Source organism: Crocodylus porosus, unplaced genomic scaffold, assembly GCF_001723895.1.
Source record: "Crocodylus porosus isolate Cpor-Errol unplaced genomic scaffold, CroPor_comp1, whole genome shotgun sequence".
NCBI classification, from domain to species: Eukaryota; Metazoa; Chordata; order Crocodylia; family Crocodylidae; genus Crocodylus; species Crocodylus porosus.
Genome location: NW_017728923.1, coordinates 1,790,070 through 1,810,358, shown reverse-complemented (window position 1 = coordinate 1,810,358; position 20,289 = coordinate 1,790,070). Strand labels below are relative to the sequence as shown.

The 20,289-nt window shown below is 49.4% G+C and overlaps 2 protein-coding genes across 7 annotated transcripts in view; both read left to right on the top strand.

Annotated features, from left to right (window-relative positions):
* The first annotated feature begins 646 nt into the window (after window positions 1–646).
* AMDHD2 (amidohydrolase domain containing 2) lies at window positions 647–12,804 on the top strand. Of its 2 annotated transcripts, none has more exons than XM_019539938.1 (12): window positions 647–743; window positions 2,266–2,372; window positions 2,956–3,092; window positions 3,492–3,631; window positions 4,269–4,323; window positions 5,079–5,291; window positions 6,847–6,935; window positions 7,300–7,444; window positions 8,501–8,608; window positions 9,368–9,436; window positions 10,089–10,190; window positions 10,783–12,804. In XM_019539938.1, the coding sequence occupies exons 2-12, from the start codon at window positions 2,290–2,292 to the stop codon at window positions 10,869–10,871; spliced, it is 1,230 nt and encodes a 409-aa protein (XP_019395483.1). In that variant the 5' UTR covers window positions 647–743; window positions 2,266–2,289; the 3' UTR covers window positions 10,872–12,804. The 2 variants fall into 2 exon arrangements, with proteins under 2 accessions (XP_019395483.1, XP_019395484.1); XM_019539939.1 differs by lacking the exon at window positions 647–743 and adding an exon at window positions 769–903.
* Window positions 12,805–13,145: 341 nt separating this feature from the next.
* CUNH8orf33 (chromosome unknown C8orf33 homolog) overlaps window positions 13,146–20,289 on the top strand; it is a 15,234-nt gene continuing 8,090 nt past the window's right edge. The window contains exons 1-5 of one of the 5 annotated variants that reach the window (XM_019539935.1): window positions 13,146–13,323; window positions 14,704–14,770; window positions 15,919–16,009; window positions 17,374–17,511; window positions 18,185–18,906. In XM_019539935.1, coding sequence (XP_019395480.1) covers window positions 14,762–14,770; window positions 15,919–16,009; window positions 17,374–17,511; window positions 18,185–18,906 — 960 coding nt within the window. In that variant the 5' untranslated portion in view covers window positions 13,146–13,323; window positions 14,704–14,761. Of the gene's footprint in view, window positions 13,324–13,944; window positions 14,771–15,918; window positions 16,010–17,373; window positions 17,512–18,184; window positions 18,907–20,289 lie in introns of those variants that run through there. The other 4 variants (XM_019539934.1, XM_019539936.1, XM_019539937.1 and 1 more) reach the window with 4 other exon arrangements.

Genomic DNA, 20,289 nt, shown 5'->3' with positions numbered 1-20,289 from the left:
CTTCATCTTCCACAGGGGCAGGGGGTTGTGGTTGTGCACATGCATGTGTCACTCGCACCTGACCGCCCTCCTCCCGCGGCCACAGCCCCTTGCAGGGCGACCTCTGCGGCCTGCCTGCGAGAGGAAACCCGCCCGTCCCCCTTTCTCTCCTTTAAAGGAGAATCCATTTGAAGTTTGTTCGAGGCCCTTTCATTCAGATATATTCTTCCCACCCACTTTCGGGTCATGACCGCGGGCTGAGAAGCGCTGCTTGAGCCGGGCGAGAGCCCACGAGAAGGGAAACGGCTGCAGTGCAGAGGAAGCGCGCGGCCTCCGCCCCACCCGCACAGCCAGGCAGGCGCCGCCGGCAGGATCCAGCCGCGGTGCTGAGGGGCGCGCTCAGCCTTGGAAAGCAAAACGCTGCGGGAAATGAGCGTCCCCCACACAAGGAAATGCGGTACCCCGCAGCCCGCAGGATGGAGGCGGCTCCGGCCGCCGACCCCGCCCGCCCGCTACACAGCGCGCATGCGCAACCCAACTCCTGCCAGGGCTATGAAGCCAGCAGCACCGCCCCCCATTGGCCCGGCTGGGGCGACCTCCCCAAGATGGCGGTCGCAGCCCCCGCCCTTCCCATCATGGCGACGCCCTGGGGTCGGTCATGTGCTCCCACTGGGGACACCCCCTCCCCCTCCCATCAGATGACCGGTCTCACGTGACCAGGAACGGAGCCGCCGCTGCGGCAGCGGAACGGGTAGCGGAGCCCGGTAAGGCCAGGACCCAGCGCCCGAGCTGCTCCGGCCCGCCTGGCTCCGAGCCTCCCGCAGAGGCCCGCGGCAGGCCTGTCTCTCCGGGGTCTACTCTGTGCCCCGGCGCAGCGCGGGCCGGGCGGAGGCTGCCGGCAGATCCGGTCCTGCCGCGGCCGAGGTGAGCGCGGGCAGGAGGCGGCCGCGCTGCCGCTCCGGCTCCTGGCGGCGTCTCGGCTCCGCGCCCCTCAGAGGAGCCCGCCCGCACCCGCAGGGCTTGCATCCAGCAGCGCCCGTCGCGCCCCTCCTGCAGCTCGCGGCAGCCGGCGGAAAGATGCCCTTTGACACCCGTGGCTTTGGAGTCTGCGGGGCCGACCCCATTTCAAGCGCGGCTAAACGGGTCGCTTTAAATCCCCCAGGACCAAAATGACGCGCGAGTTGTCGGGGCGCCTTGGCCCCGGCTCCCCAGAGGGGTGGGGAGCCTCTGCCCCCCACGTTTGTAAGAGCACACTTGATTGCATGGTGCAGTCAGGGATGATCCTGCCTGGAGTGCTTGGACTAGACCTACAGTCACCTCCTGCCCTATTAGTCCGTGTTGTGTTAACATAAAGCTCTGGGCAGCCACTGGCCAGTGCTGTAACGGTAGCTGGGAGCAGTTGGTTGTCATTAGCTGCGCTGTGGCTGTTTGAAATAGTGTGGCTGTGACCTAAAGGTTCTTCCTTTCCCCTGGCTCCTCTTCTCCCTGCCCCGTTGCTGCTAGAGAGGTGGAGGGTGACTGCTGGTACAAAGGTCCCTGCTTAGTTGGAAGCAACTTCAAACTTCTTTTCCTCAGGAAAATGCTTGAAATATGTTGACCTCCCAGCCAGCTGTCGTGTAGGTTTTGGTAGTGTTTGGGTTGGGTGGTCTTGTCTTTCTGCAAATCTCTAACTTGAGAATCCAGCAGCAATAGCTGGATTGGGAACAGAAGCTCTAGGGCTCCCAAGTAGCAGCCTTCCCCACCCCTGCTCTGCCAGTCTTACACATGAGTCCTGCAAGCTGCTTTATGCTGGCAACACTTTGCTCCTGTGCCCAGCCCTGCTGACTTAACAGGGCCTGCTCCAGGGAAGTACAGCGAATTGGGGGACCCTAAAAAGATGACATTCACAAATTCAAGTTCTTTCTCCTTGCTTTTTCACCTTTTTTTATTCTCATCCACTCAGGTTTTCTCCATTAATTTCCAACTCAGTCCCTACCATCACCATGCCACCATTTGCATCACCCCCATTTGCATGCACCCCTCTTATCAGCTTGTACTAGGTGTTGTACCCACACAGATGAACATCCCTAACTCATTTGTCTGATTTCTGTCTCCTGTACTCTCGTTTTCTATGCTTCCTTCTTTGAAAAGCCACATCTTTTTCTCATCTTCCACTAACAAATGCAGGAATCATATCAAGATCTGAATCCCAGACCTCATCTTTCCTTTCTCATTCTGTCATATGTGTCCCTATGAAGTGTTTTGGGGGTAACCTGCCCTCAGCATCATTCCCTTTCTCTATTTCAGGTCCAGTCACTCAGAGCACCTACAATGCCATCCAATAAGTCTGTCTCAGATGCCCCAATCTTCCAGTTCACAAACTGCCGGATATTGAGAAATAGCCAACTGCAGAGGTGAGTGTGCAGCATGGTTTGCCTATTTGTGTCTATTGAGTGCCTGGGAAAAGTGATGTTGGACCCCAGAGAGCTGCTGCTTAGAGGAGAAAAGTTCCAGGAGCTGGGCCTAGGTCTCTTGCATGGCAAAACGGAACGCTAATCTTGGGAATCCCAGATACTTATGACATCCTAAGCCCTGTAGCAAACACATATGCTGAGTTACCTATGTAGCAGCCCACTAGAAGAGGAGGAGACTCCTGTCATGATCATTTCATCTGCACTATGCTCTTTCTGCATTCTTTCCCTGCAGGGAGAAAGAACCCAATGGGTTCCTGACCTGCTAAATAGAAAAATATAGATGTTGGTGGCACTGGCCTGGCAGGATAGGAACCTTCTGAGGATGACAGACAGGGGAGAGCATGCTTAGTGCTGAGCTGTTCTTGCCTCCACTGTCCATAATGCACCTGGGGCTTAGGCTCCAGGGATATAGGGATGGCCCATCTGATGTCCAAAACCACTGCAAGAGAATGATCACTGTCTAGGCCCCTCTCTGCTCTTGGGAATGACAGTAGATGTATTACATGCATGGCCATATTTTTAGGGAGGACCTGTGGGTGAGAGAAGGGAAGATCCTCAACCCAGAAAAGCTCTTCTTCGATGAGAAGGGGTTTGCTGATATTCAGCTGGATTGTAAGGATAGCATCATTGCTCCCGGATTTATCGATGTGCAGATCAATGGTAAGACGTTGTAAGGTGGGTCAGTTTGGTGACATCTTACTTGGAGTTGACTCCGGTAGCCTCTCCCTAGTGGCTACACCTAAGCTCTGGCCTTCAGTGCTGACTGTCCTGCTGTCCCAGTGCAGGCCTCAGACCCGCAACAGATTGGTGTTCTCATGGTGGCAGGAGTCCCTCTCTCTTGTGACTGGTATCCATCAGGCATGTGTCAGGGGTTCCTTTCTTCTATCGTCTCCTCTCATCCTTCTCCTACTGGCAGGACTGGGGTTAAACAACAAGCAGTTTTCAACAAGGTCTACTCTGGCTGTCCAGTACTGGGCACTGCCAGAGGTAGATATGCCAGCTGCACAGAGAGTGGCCTAACAAGGTAAATTCTATGTCCTCATTTTCTTTATGATCTAGGAGGCTTTGGGGTAGATTTCTCCCTGGCTACTGATGACTTCAAATCAGGAATCAACCTGGTTAGTCAGAAGATTCTCTCCCATGGAGTGACCTCCTTCTGCCCCACCCTGGTGACCTCCCCCCCATCAGTCTACCACAAGGTACGGGGAGACCGTGGAGCTAGCTCCCATAGTGTAGGAGGCTGAAGCTGGGTCAGCCCCAGCCCGTTATACCTCAACCTCTGGGAAAGTGGTGGCATGTGAGACCTGGGCTGGCAGCTGCCTGTTGGGATGTGTGTGGCATGGATGGGAGGAGCTAGACTCTAGACCTGGGTCACTTGGTCTTAACCTTCAGACAGCTGATGCAGTAGCATTCCTAGGGTCCCTTCAGGCAGCTGACAAAAGCAAATGGGGACTGAGACCTGCCTGCTCTGAGGGATATGTTGTTAGTGACACATGGTGGTCTCTTTGGGAGTATAGTGAAGGCAAGGCACTGGAAGACTGAAGCAAGGGGGCTCTGGAGAGGATCTTTCTGAAAATCAAGGTTTTTCCTAACATTAGCCAAGTCGGGTTTTCACATTGTCAGGATTGCTGTTGAAAGCTTTACACAGCAAAAGAGCAGCTCTGTGCTAGGTGGCACCGTTCCACTGAGGAACAGTTCCCTCTCACCCTGCCCTGGAATAGCAGGGGCAAAATCATTCTCTTCTGTACCCATACCCATGGGCCTTGACTAGGGACCTTCCTACAAGCAGGAGGGGTACCATGTCTGTGAGGTTTCTAACAGGTCCCTTTTTGCTAGGTTCTTCCTCAGATCAGCATAAGAAATGGAGGAGCCCACGGAGCAGGTGTCCTGGGTAAGTAAACAGCAAAATCACCTCCTAGTATTCTTTCCCAGTAGCCTCCCCGCTGTATAGGGCTTCTTGCCTCTGCAGCAGGCGGAGACCACTGCAGAGGCGAACTCTTATGGAAACCACTGACCATGGCTGACAGAGGCCTGAAGCACCATGTTTTGGGGAGGCCAGAAATGGAATGGCCAGGGCTCCTGGAGATCTCCATTGGGATATGCAAGTTACCACAGTCCTCCAGACTGCTTCAAAGCGATGAGAAAATGACCCTGCTGGTAGTGTGTGGCCCAAGGTCAGCAGGTTGGCTATGCTGGTAGTGATGCTCTCTCTCTCTTCTTATGGAGTACAGCCATTAGAGACCCTCATTTTTAAGGGGTGGACCACCCAGGCACCCCAGGGTCAGCCCTATCTGAAACCTAGGGGTAAGTCACTGGGGCAAGAGTCACCTTTCATTGGCCTTGGTATTTTCCTCAAATCTCAGTTATTGTAAACTTTGTGTGGAGTAGAAAGCAGGAAATGGGGGCAGCATGGTGACTTTGGAGAGGCCAAAGCCAGGAGAGTAAAGATTATAGTTTTATGACTAATATAGGGAGGGGGGAGTGCCTTGACGTTTATCCAGCCCTGCAGCTGCCTGCTCCATTCTCAAAGCCATCTGGGAGGGTGGTGTTATGGCTGGGTCAGGATACCACAACGGGTGCTTTATTTTTGTGTGTTCAGAGAGCAGGAATAATTATGGGTGTTCTTAAATCCTTTCCCTTGGGCAGGAGCCCATCTGGAGGGGCCTTTTATAAGTAGGGAGAAGAAGGGGGCTCATCCAGAGCACTGCCTTCGCACCTTTGAATCAGGAGCCTTCCAGGACCTGCTTGCCACCTATGGGGCCCTAGACTGCATCCGAATTGTCACTCTGGCCCCCGAGATGAAGAGGAGTGGTGAGGTTATTGAAGAACTCACTAAACGAGGCATCTGTGTCTCGCTGGGTAAGGCTCGGTGACAGAGTGGGAGGGCAGGTCCAGAAGGTCCCTGAAGATCCTAATATGTACTACTTACATTGCAAATCCTGGGCATCACTCACTCTGTAGCACTGGTCAGTACTTGGGTGAAAGTACACTGATGTTGATAGCAAAATTTAACACACATGAACTGCCTTTGCTAACTGGGCTGGTTCATTCTGAGTGCAATACAGAAAGCTTTCTCCTTTACCAGATGCATTTCCTGATTTAAAGTGGTACTTGAGTAGCCCCTATTACAGGGCATGAATTGAAGCCTTTAGTATTTAATTTCCCTCTCCAAATTCTTCCCTTCCCTCTCCCTAAAGACAAAAAAAAAATCCCTCTGCTTCCTTTCCTTATTTGTGTAGCTGTGCTAAGTCAAAATCCTGCACAGTTCTGGAGGTCTGCATTGAAATAGCAGTATCAGAACTTTTCTGTAAATATCAGCAGTGCTCTTCTGTCTTTAGGTGGCTGCATAGCCACAAACAGCGGCACAGTTCCCAACTAGTTGGGAGTAGCTCACCCTGAATTTATAGTGGCAGTGTTTTAAAGTTCTGTCATGAACAGCCAGATTCACTCCCACATGAATGAGCAATTTGGAACTGAGTAAAGGGATGGGGGTCTGTATCTAGGCGCAGAATTTGATCCATGGTTTTTCCTTTAAAGGCCCTAAGTGAGGCCAACCATATGAAATTGTTCACAAAAATACTAAAACATCCAAGGTGAGTGGATTTGGGGAATATAGCTTGAGGAACCTAAAGGAAGTCATGCTCCCAGACAGTACCAAGCAGGGATTCTTGAAACTCCACCTTTTTGATGTGCATCCTAACCTCTCTGCAGAACTTAGGATAGTGTCATTTCAAAGTGGAAGCCAGGTCTGAGACTTTTTAACTCTTGCACTTTGAGCTGGCTGGATTTTGCCGACGTTTCCCCCACATTTTCCTCTTTGTGCTGAGATCAAACCAGCTATTTTAGATGCCCTCGAGTGCTGAAATTGAGCCACTTAAAATAAGGGTTTGTAATAGAACTGTGATTGAATGCAGTGCTCACTACCCCACAGTCCTCATCAAAGAAAATATCCAGAAAATATCTTCTCTCTCTTTCCCCCACTGTTTCTTCACACACCCCCTTCCTCCCCCCCCCCCAAAAAACCCCCAAACAAACAAACAACAACTCAGTTTTTGAGTAACAGTTCCTGAAAACAGACACCAGGAGACCACGTCCTTCTATGGCCCTAACCTGACCAAAAATCAGAATCCTTCACTGAAGTCCCTGGAAGCCAAGCAACTTATGTGTCTGTTACTCTGCAGTATTGACCCAAATTCATCTCAGCCTCCAGTGCCTCTAGGCATATTTAGGTGTAATTCTCCAGTTCACATTGGAGAGTCCATTATCCAGTTCTCAGCTGTACCCCAGGTGGCTTTCCAACACTGGAGCATCAGAGCAAACTTGCAGCTTGTGAAGTAAGCACACCTTCCTCTTGGAAGTCAATGGAAAGAGGAGAAAGCAGTCTGAGATTTCATGTGGCACTCTTTATTTACAGGTCACTCTGTGGCTAATCTCTCTCAGGCAGAGGAAGCTGTCCAGCATGGTGCTACCTTTATCACTCACTTGTTCAATGCCATGTTACCCGTAAGTAGCTGGGGAAGGGGGTGTCATCACCTTCCTTGCTCCTTTTCTCTCTGTCGTGCTTCCCTTGAGACTTATTCTTGTCTCCCATGTGCTATGCCCTGTCTGTGGGAATTAAACATGATCTCTACATCTAAACAGAAGACTCTGCTGCCTGAGCTAAAGGACATGGGTCTCTTAGCCAAAGGCCATAGCAGGCTTGCCAGCCTCTCTGTACCCCAGCTACATATAGGCAGACTCACTTCCCCTCTTCACTCATATCCAGCTGTGGCTGTCATGGCAGCACACCTAACTGTAGGGAGCTGGCCACCTAAGTTTTTCTGCAAGGTAACCACCATCTCTCTCTCTCTCCTTTCCCCTTGCCCAGTTCCACCATCGAGACCCTGGGATTGTTGGGCTGCTAACAAGCGACAAGATCCCCACCGGGCGGAGGGTGTTCTATGGCATGATATCGGATGGCATCCACACCAACCCCGCTGCTCTGAGGATCGCACATCGTGCCCATCCCAAAGGTGTGTCCCTGCAGTCCTGTCCTGTCTGCACAGTACAGCACCTTCTCCCAAAACACTGGATCTGTAGGAACTAACCTCCTTGCCAAATACGGTATCCTCCTCCAGTGGTGCTGGACAGGTTACTGTTACTTAAGAGCCATGCATATCTGAGGCCCTCAACTCAATCTAGAACAGTGCTTCAATGGCCTCTGATGTTGACTCTCAAGCTGTGGCACATGCTGCTGACAGCTCCTCTGTTTCCATTGAAAGAAACTTAATACACCTGAGTTGCTTTGTTGATATTTCCTTGCAAGTGATTGCTGCAGCTGCCCAAGTGCTGTATGGGGTTGGGTTCCTTAGCTGGCTTCCTGAGGCTGTCTCCCTGTTGAGTAATGATTCCTGCAGTGGATCCAGTAGACACCCCTTCTGTGAAATGAGTCAGGGCTGCCTCTGTCTCCCAGTAAATGGGTGTCAGTATCACATATCACTCACGTCAACCTTGCAGTAGTGATATCAAAAGAATGGCTCTGGCTTTTCTTGTGGAGGTGACCTCCCCAAGGTGGAGCAAAGGGTGAATCTTAAGCTGTCACAGCCTGTTCTATGAACAGGATTAGTCCTACATCCTTCTCCAGCAGAGTAACAAATGATTCCTATTTATCGATGTTCCCACAAAGTCCAGTCTAGTGCTGCTCTTCAGTTCCCCCAACTTTCCCCATCATCCTCGCTTCTGAGTTTGTATTTCAGTCTGTGGCTTCCCTTTGGTCTATGAATGACCCAGCCCATGGCCTGATCCTCTCACCCAGACCTCTTGCCCTGTGCAGTGTCCTTGTTCTTCTTCCTACTCACTTGTAGTCCTGAGCTCCATCAATATGGTATGGCAGCTCTGAGAAGACACCTGCCATGTGTTCCAGTTTATTAGCATCTGCTCTGTAAGCGTGCATCATTCTGGCTGTTTCATAAGTCTCTCCAACTGCTGCTATTAGATATCCCAGAGAGTGGTATGACCAGGATTTGTTTATGTGGGGTGTGATATAAGCAGCTGTAGAGCTAACAGGAGCTACTCCTTGTTTTCCTCAGGCATGGTGCTGGTGACAGATGCCATTGCTGGAATGGGGCTGGCTCCAGGAAGGCACACCCTGGGCCAGCAGGTGATCGAGATAGATGGGCTGAACACCTACATTGCAGGTGAGTGCTCTTCCTCCTGCAGCACTCCCAACAGCCCCATGGGCTGCAGAGCAGATGTGAGCCCTGTGCGCATTAACCCCAGGAAGACTGGTGGTGCTGTGAAGGAAAGTATTTGGTTTCCCCTCCTATCCAGAGGGGTCTGTTGTTTTGCTTTGCTTTCTACTGCTTTCTTCTTTGCTTTCCAAAGAATTGCACTGAGAGGCTCCATGGAGCCCTCGCCTGAGGAAGTCGGGCACCTCCTGTGGGGGAAAGGCTCAAGAAGACATCATTTTGCTCAGTTTTCACATCTTGACTGGGGCTGCTCTGAGCAGCCTTCCCTGTGATTGTAGGGGGAGGGACTCCCACCAAGTAATATAATAAGGACCATTTCATTCCGTTCTTTGGTTTAAAAACCCTGCTCTTTCCCAGGATCCTAGTGCCCATGAGAGCAAGGCAGCCTACTGCACTGAGGCAAGCAGGGGCTGAATATGCTTTTTCCCCTGCCTAGTTCCAGTAACACATCTCAAGCAGTCAGTCATCTGTCTAGCCCCCTTCTCCAGCTCTGCCATAGCCCCTCAATCCTGCTCTCTCATACCCACTGCCCTCCCTGGCCTTCCCTGGAGCCAAAATTTCTGTTGGCTTGAAATCCCTCATAAAAATCCACTCCTTGGATTTTTAACCCCAGTGGGTTGAGCTAGGACTCATGTATGCTCCCTTCCTTGTATTTAAATGGCAGGTGGATCTGCTCAGTTTCCTGTCTTTTCTCCTTGTCCCCCACAGGGACAAAGACCCTGAGTGGCAGCGTAGCAACCATGGATACATGTGTTCGACACTTCTTAGAAGCTACAGGTAAGCCCAGGCTCTTTGTTGCTACTTGTGGACTTCGGGGTGGAGAAAGCTGCTCGCTACTGTTGCCACCTTTTCCAAGGCAAAGGTCTCTTTGGCTGGCCAAAGGGTGTTCAGCACCTTAGATGAGATTAGATACACTGTCAGTTTCCAGCCCCTGGCTGGTCCCAAGTCCACTGGCAGGCATGGCTGCACTTTATCAGGGACAGACAGTAGGCTTTACGGGGACTGAAAGCAAAGAACCCTGCCCCCAACTGCTCCTTACTCCTACAGGCCCCACTGGTGGGATCTCATTCTCCCAGCCCCATCCCAGTAATGATTAGATAGCAGGGCCTGCAGTAATCTTGCTCACCTGCAGGCTCCTTTCATCCCTGACAGCTCAATAAAGCGTCATAGCATGACTGCAGCCTGTAATGGGAACTGAAGCAGAATGCTGGGGATACCTTTGGTAGTCTGGGACACTGCGTAGGTCCAACTGGCTTTAGTTTAAGTCCACGGCTGGGCAGCCACCAGCAGCCCTGTAGCTGTCAGTGTCTTGCAGAGTCCTGGTTCAGTCAGCCTGTTGCTGCTCCCACTGAAGGGCTGCACAGGCTGGGATGCATGGGGGGTGTTCCCCAGAGGAAAAGTCTGCATTCTGTGTCTCTCTATTCCCAAGGGTGCACGGTGGAGAAAGCACTGGAGGCTGCGTCTCTCCACCCAGCCCAACTCCTAGGAATTGAACACAAAAAGGGGACCCTGGACTATGATTCAGATGCAGGTATGGATATGAGGGAAGGGTGACAGCTCCTCCCAACCAGCTGCTGCAGTACCTCCTGATGGGTGAGGCTGGGACCAGACAGACATGAGCTTCTTGTCCCCTGTTCTGGTCCTTGTAGAAGGACCTGAGAAGGCATAGGTGCAAACTCCATCACTGTCAGTGCTTCTCCTCTTCGTGGGAGGTAGGATGGGGCTGGCACAGCTGTGGCTTTCCTGTGTTGGCTGCTTCTGGCAAAAGCTCAGTAGCAGGATGCCCTGTCATTCCTCCATGGGAATGGGGGACCTATTGGTTCTTTGATATCTATTTTCTGAGCTAATTATTCTTGTACCATCAGATCCCTGTGGCAGGTTGGAAGCCAGAGGTGACTGTAGGCATTTCCAGCACCCCATGTTTGTTCAGTTGCCTGGAGCAGGTCTTCTGCTTGGGTTACATGTTTTAATTGTAAACTGAGACCCTTGCAGTCCTCATGGCAAATCCTTAGTGGGACTCTGCTAGAATCCAGTCCTTTGCCATCCCAACTCCTGCTAATGGAGGGCATTCTTCCCAGTTGGCTGCCACTCTGACTCCTGTTTGCTTTCCTGGCTGTCTGCAGATTTCCTGATGCTGGATGACAGCCTGCATGTCCAAGCCACATACATCGCAGGTGAGCAAGTCTGGAGACAAGACTCCTTTACTACATGAAACCAGAGACTCGCCTGGCCTTGGCTTTGCTCCCCACAGCCCTAGTGCCAACCGTTGGCTCTTCCAGGTGCCTTGGTCACTGGGCCCTGGCAGCTGCATCGCCCTCTCCCTCCAAATGCAACATTTTTTTTAAAAGACCTATTTGGGGCTTTCCTTGAAGGGAATCTAGCACCAAAGAACTGTTCATTCTAGAGCAGCTGCTGCTTCCAGTCTCCAGCCATGCCTGCAACGAGTTCATCAGTGCTTTGCTGACAAAGGTGAGCATGGCAGGGATCATCACACAGTGGACCAGCTGGAAAGATGGGGCAGCTGTCCTTCCTGGAACACCTGAGCCGAGTTCCGTAGTGGCTGCCAGCACTGTCCTGTGCCAGTCTGAAACTGCACAGCCCTGTGTACTTATCAGTCAGATCCAGTGCACACACCTGCTCCCAGAAGCTAAAGCCATTTCTGTCCCTCACACTGCCTTGATCTCTCCCTGTGGCAGTCCCCCACACAAGAGCACCTGGTTCCTAAGGTGCAGCACTTTTATAAAAGTGTCTCTGCCCTGTGTAAAACTGCTCTGATGGAAGCTCAGGAGTTAATTGTGAGCCTGTGGAGGAGACAGTGCCTCTGCCTTGCACTGTAATCCAGGGGCTCCAAGGTCCCATCATGCTTTTGCTCACGTTACCCAGAGCAGTACCTCCATCCATGCACTTTTGGTCTTGGGACAGATGCAGTGTCTAGGGTGTCATGCTGCAGGGCAGGTTTCCCCCTGGGAGCAGGCCTCAACACTGTACACCAAATCCAGAAAAACAAGGCATCCCTGGCCCCTTGTGCCTTCCTTCTGCTTGGGCATTGAGTCTATTTCAGGTGGCCTCTGTTGCCTTCATGGACAACTTCCTGCAACAGAAAGCAAAGTTCTTAAACCATACATACATGCAAAATGGATCTGACAGGGTCTGATATATATGCCCATCAGTATCTTAACATACAGCTTCCCTAGAGGATTTTGCATTGCCTCTTTAGTTTCCTGGTGCTAGCTATGAGATGCTTTTGCTGTCCAGCATGTGTTGGAAATGGCAGAGATACAATTGCAAGCTACTGTGCCTATCAGGATGGTGGGGTCTTTCATGGTTTATACCCCAGAGAGTCTCTGTGGAATTAGGCCCTTTTAAGATGGTTGTTCATCTGTTCATTATTCCCATATTCGTTATCGTCCCCTCAAGGATTTGTCAAACAGCTTTCTGCCACTTAACAGCTCTCCCTAATTAAGGCTGTGAAATAATTTCCAGCCCAAGTTTGATCTTGACTTAGACATTTTCTTGGCTATAAATTCTGAAATGCTAAGGTCAGAAATGATGTCCGAGAAGCTTCTGGTGCATCAGAATTTTGGTAGAGATGAGACTTAAAGAAATGTGATGAGCCTTACCAAGTTTAAAGGTGATATAGAGCCCCTAAAGTCTGAAAGAGTTGAGTTGGGTTTGTTCTTCCACGTAAAGGCTTCCAGTACCTTTTTTAAACCTCTGAGAACAATACTTGAAAGAGCCTTCAGGACAATTATAACCCCTGCTGGAATGACTGACAGCCCTGGAAAGTGTCTAGCATCTGGTGCCTAGGTCAGCAAAAACTAAAACCTCCAAGACTGCAACATTTGAAAGAGACATCAAATATTGTGCTGTGAAATAGCGAGTCCTGTACTGCCAGATTAAGCGATAACAGAACTTCTGACAACCATGGGGTTGCTGCCCAAAAATCAAGGGAATGCTAGGACAAAAACTATTTCAGACAGACTTTCATTTTAAAAACACATTTCACTTAATCTCTTAGCGTTCTTTTTTTCCCCCTAGCCAAAAAACTGAATGCTCAGAAGGAAATCTGCTTACAGCATGGTTGGGTAGCTTATCCAATATGCAGGTTCAAACATACCTTTATATATGTATTGTTGAAACTCACCCATGCCTTCTGTTTCACCTATGTTCGTGGTATGTTGTATACCAAAATGGGACATTTAACAGCTGGATTTAAGGCTGCACATTGCAACATGGGCTGTCTCCTTTGTGGTGCACTTGATAGAGGGTAGTTTGTTGAACTGGAAATGAATATATTCCAAATGATGTGGTGGGATTTGGTATTTGACAGTGGAGGGCAGCATTAGGTTAGGTGTGGACATTGCCTTCACCTAGGGCTTGTGTTTAGGGTCTGTGTGAAGGAAAACCCATTGGGAAACTGAATCTGCTGTGGACGAGTTGCATTTTTTGCCTTGGGCAAGGGTGGGTGGGAGGAACAAGCAGCAGAGGTGCAGGCGCTCTCCCGGAATTAGGCCTCTGCTTGGCAAACGTTTCTGCGCTGCTTTAATTTTAAAGCACGGAAGGAAGCCGCCTGGGATTCCCCATTCACCTCGGCGGAGTGAAGGGGCAGAGCTGCCCGCTGGCCGCCGGGCCCGGCTTGGCTGCTCTGCCGTCTCGGCGCCGCGGTGAGTGGCTTTTATTCCAGTCCCAAGGCCGCAGAGGCTGGTCGGGCGCGGGCGACTCTTCGCTGAAGGCAGGAGGAGGGCCGGGCCGGGCCGGGGCTGCAGCGGGCGGCGTTGCCCGGCAGGGGATCCGTGTTTAATAAACAGCGTGTATTTTGCGCAGGTCTCTGGCGCTGTGTGGCGGGGCGGGCTCCTGGCAGCGCGCGGGCGGGGGGGAGAAGCGGAAGCCCTCGGGACGTGGCTCCGGCTCTGCCGCGTCCATAGCTACTGGTTGTGGGCAGGCCCGAGCCCCCGCAAGGCCCCGGGGTGACCTCGGCCCGGGCCGAGCTCCCGCTGGAAGGGGCGCAGCGCCGCCCCGCGCCTGCCCGCGTGTGTCCGGCTTGAGCGAGGGGCCGGCCCGGGCCCCAGCGCTGCGCGGAACCGAAGGGCTGGGGCGGGGCGGGGCGGGGAAGGTGTTCGGTGTCGGACCCCGCCCGCCCCGGGCAGCAGGTGAGGCGCGGCGCTGCGCCGGGTCTCGCGGTCTATCTGGCCCCGGCGGGGGGTCGCTCTCGTGAAGGGGGCAGAAGGCAGAGCAGCGGCGGTGGCAGTGGTACGCAGGCGGGCGGGGGTTATGTGGCTGGAGCTTTGCTCCCCGCCCCTTGGGACCTGGGCCTGAGGAGCCTGGACCGGGGAGCATTGGGGCACCTGGGAAAATGTGACCAGTTGCTACCTTTTCCCCATGTAGATGAAGTGAAGGAAATGCGATTACTTGGGGGGAGGAGGAGGAGGAGGAATAAGTGCTTCGTTTGTTGTGGGTTGGGAGGTCTCTGGGCATTCGTCCACACTGGGGATCTTTAATCTATCTGCTCATCACTGTACAAATGCCTGGAGTGTGATACAGTGCATCATTACACTTAAAAATAGAGCAGTAATAATGCTGTTTGAGTCTATCTCTTATGCAGCATCTTTTTATTCCGCTAAGTCAGTGCTGACCCTTGTCTTGTGACTGGGTAGTTATTGAAAGATGCTTGGCATTCAGTGCAAATCAGTCCCTTCATGCAGCAGCCTGCCCTGGTGATGACAACACTGCATGCTGGCTGTCAAAGGAGTGGAGTTTGTAGGATGGACAGCTGAAAGCTCGTCTCTCTGCCTCTCCTCAGTCACTAGCTGACAAGGGGGACACACCAGTTCTGACCCTTTCCTCTCTTCCTATGCTTGGAAATGTTCCCCAACAGAAGGCTCTGGAATGAGCAGCTAGGTAGCAATCTTACCACTTCTCCCTGTACCCCACAAAACCTCTAGTCTGCATCCATCACCACAGCCAGCAGTTTTTAATGTTTTTCATTCTCTACCCACCCCTTATGGAAAGGGCATAAGAGCTCACTTGCTGTTTTGTGTCTGTAGGGAATAAGGTTATGTAGGAGGATTCCAGAGCTGAAAGTCAGCCCAGCCAACTTTCCTAATGGAGGAGGTAAGAACTTGAAGTACCTTTCTCTGTGTCCTTACACTTGAGCTGGTTGGTACAGCTAACACAGTTCTCTGCCATGCAGTTGCAAGACTTCTGCCTGCTTCCCCTATATTCCCCTTGCCTTTTTCCGCCCTTTTCCCCACCACCCCTCCCCAGTGTCCTGTCAGGTTTTCTAGGACTGCTTTCTTCCAGGTCAGGCCTTTTTTTCCCCAAATCATCAAGTCACATTCTCTGACTGACAGTTGGTGCCCTCTAGATCCTGACTGATGCAGCAGTCAAAAACATTTCCCAAATTGCTCCAAAAGCCAAAGCTGTGTTGTTCTGTGAATGTCTCTCAGCTTAACGTGTAGTTTTAAAGGGCTGCACTAACACTACATCCCTGTTTCACTCTGTTCCTTTTCTACTCCATCAGAAAATATATTTTACCCAAACTATTATTTTACCCATTGTTCTGTTAGGGCCAATCTTATTCACTTGATGATAGTCTTTCAGGCACTACTCCTTTGCTCCATTGCACAGGGAGCATGAGGTAGGAACAGCAAAAATCATGTTGAGAGGTTAAACATACAGACAGTTCATAATATCATGAAGAATTTCTAAGTTGACATAAACTGCCCAGATCATCAGAGTTGTATGCAAGGAGCTGAATTTCCTGACAGAAAAAAAAATCTTATTAAATTGAGGAATGGTTCCAAAAAGGAAATCCCATCACTTGGGACCTTTAAAACTGGAGAAGAAAAAAAACAAACAATAGAAAAAGTACTTTAAGAAATGGCTTGTCCTCACTGACAGTCAAGCAGCCAGTCTGTTTTCATAAATCTTTTCTTTCTCTAACCACAAAGATGATGGGGCTGTATTGAATCAGATAAATCAGTGCCAGAACCTGTATTGAATGAGGTAAATCAGTGCTACAGCCCATGCTAATTTGCTTCTGCATTGCTTTGCAGTGTAGTGTGAGCTGCTGAACCTCATTCAGAGAATTTGAGGATAGAAGAAACTGTTAAATTATAACCTGAACTCCTGCATAACACAGGAGAGACAACTTCAGAATACACATTTCTTTGACGTCAGATCCAAGATGGCTGGGGATGGTGGTGTGTGTATGTGCACCCAGGCTTTCTAAAAGTGGTGTGTGTATCCCAATATCCCAGGCTCCTCAAGGGACATTTGAAGATGAGCTGGAATGGTGCATCTTACAGCTGGAGATGGGCCTCCTTCGTCTCAACCCAACTCCAAAACAAGGTATGTGGCTTCCCTTAGGATCTGCCATTTAAACCTAAACTTTCTTCTGGCTCAGTAAATCCAAAAGCCTTTTTTGGTTCTCAGCACCCTTCTGCCTTCTCTTCTTGTTAGCTTGTAATTAGGTTCATTCTAAATGTGAAATGAAGTGAAACATTGGACCTTAGGACACTGATTCTCAATTAATGTGCCATGAAATCCTGTCAAGGGTACTATATAATTGTAACGCTGTTAGATGCACATGTTGTGTGTGCAAACATGATTCACAAGATAAACCCAGAGATTTCAAGTAGGAACCCATAATGTTCTGACCTGTTGTGGTCTTTTTGAGTTCTTCATGACAGAAGGATTGTTCTATTATTTTTGTGCAGTCAAAAATGAGTGGAAACAGCTGGTATTTTCAAGTGATACCTTGAGTTTATGGAAGTTGGGAGCCACTGCCTTAAGGCTCACTTAACTAAATAATGGGATGCTGTATTCTGTTCCACTTCAAATTCCTTCTGCCTAACCACCCTTACCATTTACTTGTATGATCTTGAGTTTCCCCCTTCTTCAGCTTTGTTTCTGCTGTCCTTATTTTCTTTTTAGTCTCTGCCTTATTCTTTCTAGGCCCACTTGCATAGTGTACTTTTAGTTCAGGTTTGCTATAGTCCCACAGTCTCAAATAAGTACCAAGAGTGCATCAAAGCATGATCAAGCCTGTAAATGTTTGTAGCCTTATTTCTTTAAGCACATTTATCATTTCTGAAGAAGAAAATTCACAGAAGAATCTTGATTTCTTATTAAAATACTGCTTCAACTGTACTGAGGGATTTATAAAGGGAATTACATTTTTTTCCATACAATTTCAGCTCATCCTCATGTCCCCTTCCAGTAGTGACCAATACTGAATGCTGCAAGGGAAGGTGCAACCTTCACTGCAGTCCATCTGGCTGAGTGTTCTGGTATATATGGAGCCCTTTAGCAATTGTTTTACGCCTGAAAGCATTAGGCTTATTCCCCAAACATTGGAGCATTTCTGCTTCTACCAGTTCATCAAACAGTATCATGTAGTTAGTGCCAGATACCAGGGTGATAGGTAGGATAGAAATAGGTACATAATAAGTGCTTAGGAATAGGTTTTGTGCCAATACAACTTTGCGTATCAGTTTGTAAAAGTACTGAAGATCCCTTTCAGTGAACCAGTTCTGTGTGTTCTGTGACTACTCAGTACCCCAGTCAGTGACTGTTCCAGTTCTTGTCCAGTTAAAATGGTGCTTTGAGCTTATCTGTAGAAAATAGAATCATTTTCCTCCCTCACTGTGCTTTATGGGGTCTGTTGTCATCCTGGTTTCTTATGTCTGTGTTCATCTTTTTCTCGAGTTTAGCAGAGGAAACGCAGCAGATCCTGAAGGTCCTACGCTCCCACAAGGCACCCTTTGTGAAGAAGCGACAGGTGATGAATCGTGTGTTTGGAGATTATCGACTTAAGATGGCTGAGGAGAGGAAAAGGGCAGAGAAAGCAGGTGAGGCCTGGCTTTACCTGGGATGGACAGTATATCCAGTTCTTTCTGTGGTGTCTATGCATTAACAAATGGCCTTTCATGAGGGCTTTCTTCCAAATACTTCCCATGAAGCCATCAACCTTCTTCCCTTCAAGTCCTGTTGTTCATGAGGCAACCAAAAGCCTTTAAAGCAGAATGGGTTTTAGGCACATGTAATCCCAGAGGTGAGGAGGTAAAGTCATGACTGTCAGTGCAGACTGTCTGGCATTGCCCTGATGTAGCCTCCAGTGTTAATGAGAGCTGGTAGTTTTGGAGCCCTACTAGTGAGAGCTGAAGTTACGGCTAAACGAGGCTCTGAGAAGAAAGAAAGTGCGGAAAAGGGAACTCCTGCTAAGGCTGCCTGGCTGTAGTTGTGCATGAGGTTAATAGGATGGAGAACGGTGCTCAGGTCTAGATAAACAGGAGCTGCTTCCCTTTTTCCCCTGCTCACTGGGTAGTCCCAAATTCCAGGCAGTGTAGGGACAGCTCTGCTTTGCTTGGGTAATTTCCCTGTCCTTCCTTGCAGATGCCAGCAGAGTTCTAACTCTCTTTCTTCTATACAGACATATTCTGCATATACAGGCGTTGTGTATCCCCTAGAGAGGTGAATTGCTACTTAGCTGATTTCAGCGTGGCAATATTTTCTTTTTTTTAGCTATGAAACCTGGGAAAGTGCAGATACAACAAGGGAACGTAAAGGCTTCAGGGAGCATGGTGTATAGGAAGCGATCTAACCAGACTTCTGAAGTAAACACAAACTGGTTCACACCATCTGACAACAGTTTTAGGTTCAGCTTTACACCTGAAACAGAAACACAAACAACCAGTGAAACTGTGGAAGAGGCACACAAGACAAATGGCTCTGAACAGAAGCAGATTGGTACCAGTTCCTCGGAAGTAAAAGATTTGAATGGAACATTAAACTTCTCCATCTCTGGACAAGGACCTGAGTTTGCTTTCAATTTTGTCATCTCAGATAAAGACAATTCTGTTCTTCCAGCTGTTTCTACAGGGCACACCACGGAGAGTATACCACAAGATAAGACATTAAGTAGCTCACCCTCCACAGGTCCAGCACTGACACTAGAGTGTTCAGTCCTGCCAGACACTAATATTTCCCAAACTATGGACAACATGGATGTAAAAGAAGGGAGAGACCTTCCCATATCAAAGACCCCAAAACTAGAGACAGTCTCCATAAGTGAGACTAAGGCAGAGAAAACAGCAGTAGATGGAACATCCAAGAAGAAAAAAAAGAAAAAGAAACCATCAAACAATAAGAAAGAATTGGAAGAGAATGAGGTCAGTAAGAAGGTGAAGATGGGAGCCAGTAGGCATCAAGATAGTAGTGCACCTCCCCAGGACCAGACCCCACAGGTATGTGAGCTTCTGACTAATAAGAAAACAAAATCTCACTATTAGCGCTAGCAGCCCATTCTTGGTTGGGAGAGTTAGTGTATTTTCGAAATCAGTGCATTAGCAGGCTTATTTCAAGAAGTTTACTCTGTTCATTTCCTGAGCTTATTTGGATCAGAATCCTAACAAGATGGGCAGCTCACCTCGGCCCTCCTCCTTAATGTATGACTGGACACAAAAAGAATTCTGCAGGCATTCAGTGACTTAGACCTCTTTATGTCTTTGGATGGTAGATAGTATTAATTTGGAATAAAAGGCAAAATTAAGATGCAGGGAGATTAACTGACTTTCTCAAGATCCAAGTTGTGGTAAGCCCAGGTGTAAAGTCCTGAAAAACACTGGTGTCCCATTCCTGGTCACAGAACGTAAGTGAAGGTACCAGATACATTGGTGTATTTGGTAGCCATGTTGGTCTGAGACAAGAAGACATACAAAAAACTAGAACTCTTGGTTCCAAAATGATACCATTGGGACATTTGTTAACATTGTCATAATATAGTAACATACGTTGGGACATTTGTTAACGGGCCATCAAAGCACACCTCACTGTTTTCAAATGCTGTGCTAAAGTTCAGGGTCTCTGTTACGGTTTTCTGAATTTGATGCTAAATCAGAAACCCTGGAATGGGGAGCCTTCAACAGGGAAAGCAGCAGGTGCATGCTTCCACTTGTGCTAGGCTTGTTGGGGTCATGAGAGTCACCTCATGCTGGGTGAGAGGTGTGTTCTGTCCATCAGGCCTTTTACTTCTAAAAGCTTGAAGTGCACTGTGTTTCTTGTGACTTGGGCAGCTGACAGTTAGGAACTGGACTGAACCCATAAGCTAACATCAGAAGAGGCAACAGCCACCCTAGACCAGACCCATCTCTGAGGTGAAAAGCTCCCACAGATATTATCCTGTCTCCCAAGGCATCCATTCTTCAGATATGAGGTCACAGTGAAATAAGGACCTGAAGGGAATTTATAGCCCATCTAGTCAGAACAATGAGGTGCTAACAACAGAGAAAATATTGCGGGATCTAAATAATGGCAGAAGGCAGGAGGCAAATGAGCTACTCCATCTGCCAGTCCCCAGCGTGTTGACTAAGTTGGAAAGTACTTGCTTTCTTCTGCCTTCACCTTTGCTGGCACTGCCTGGCTAATCCTTTTATACTGGGGTGGGTAAAATATGGGCCGCGGGCTGAATCCAGCCCGTGAGGCCATTCTATCCGGCCTGCAGGCCCCCTAAAAAAATTTAGAAAATTTAATATTTCTCTGCCCTTGGCTCCTGTCACTTTTGATAGGAACCAAGGGCAGTTGGACCCAGGGGAAGCCCCGGCAGGGCCTGGCCTGGTGCCCCCCCCCCC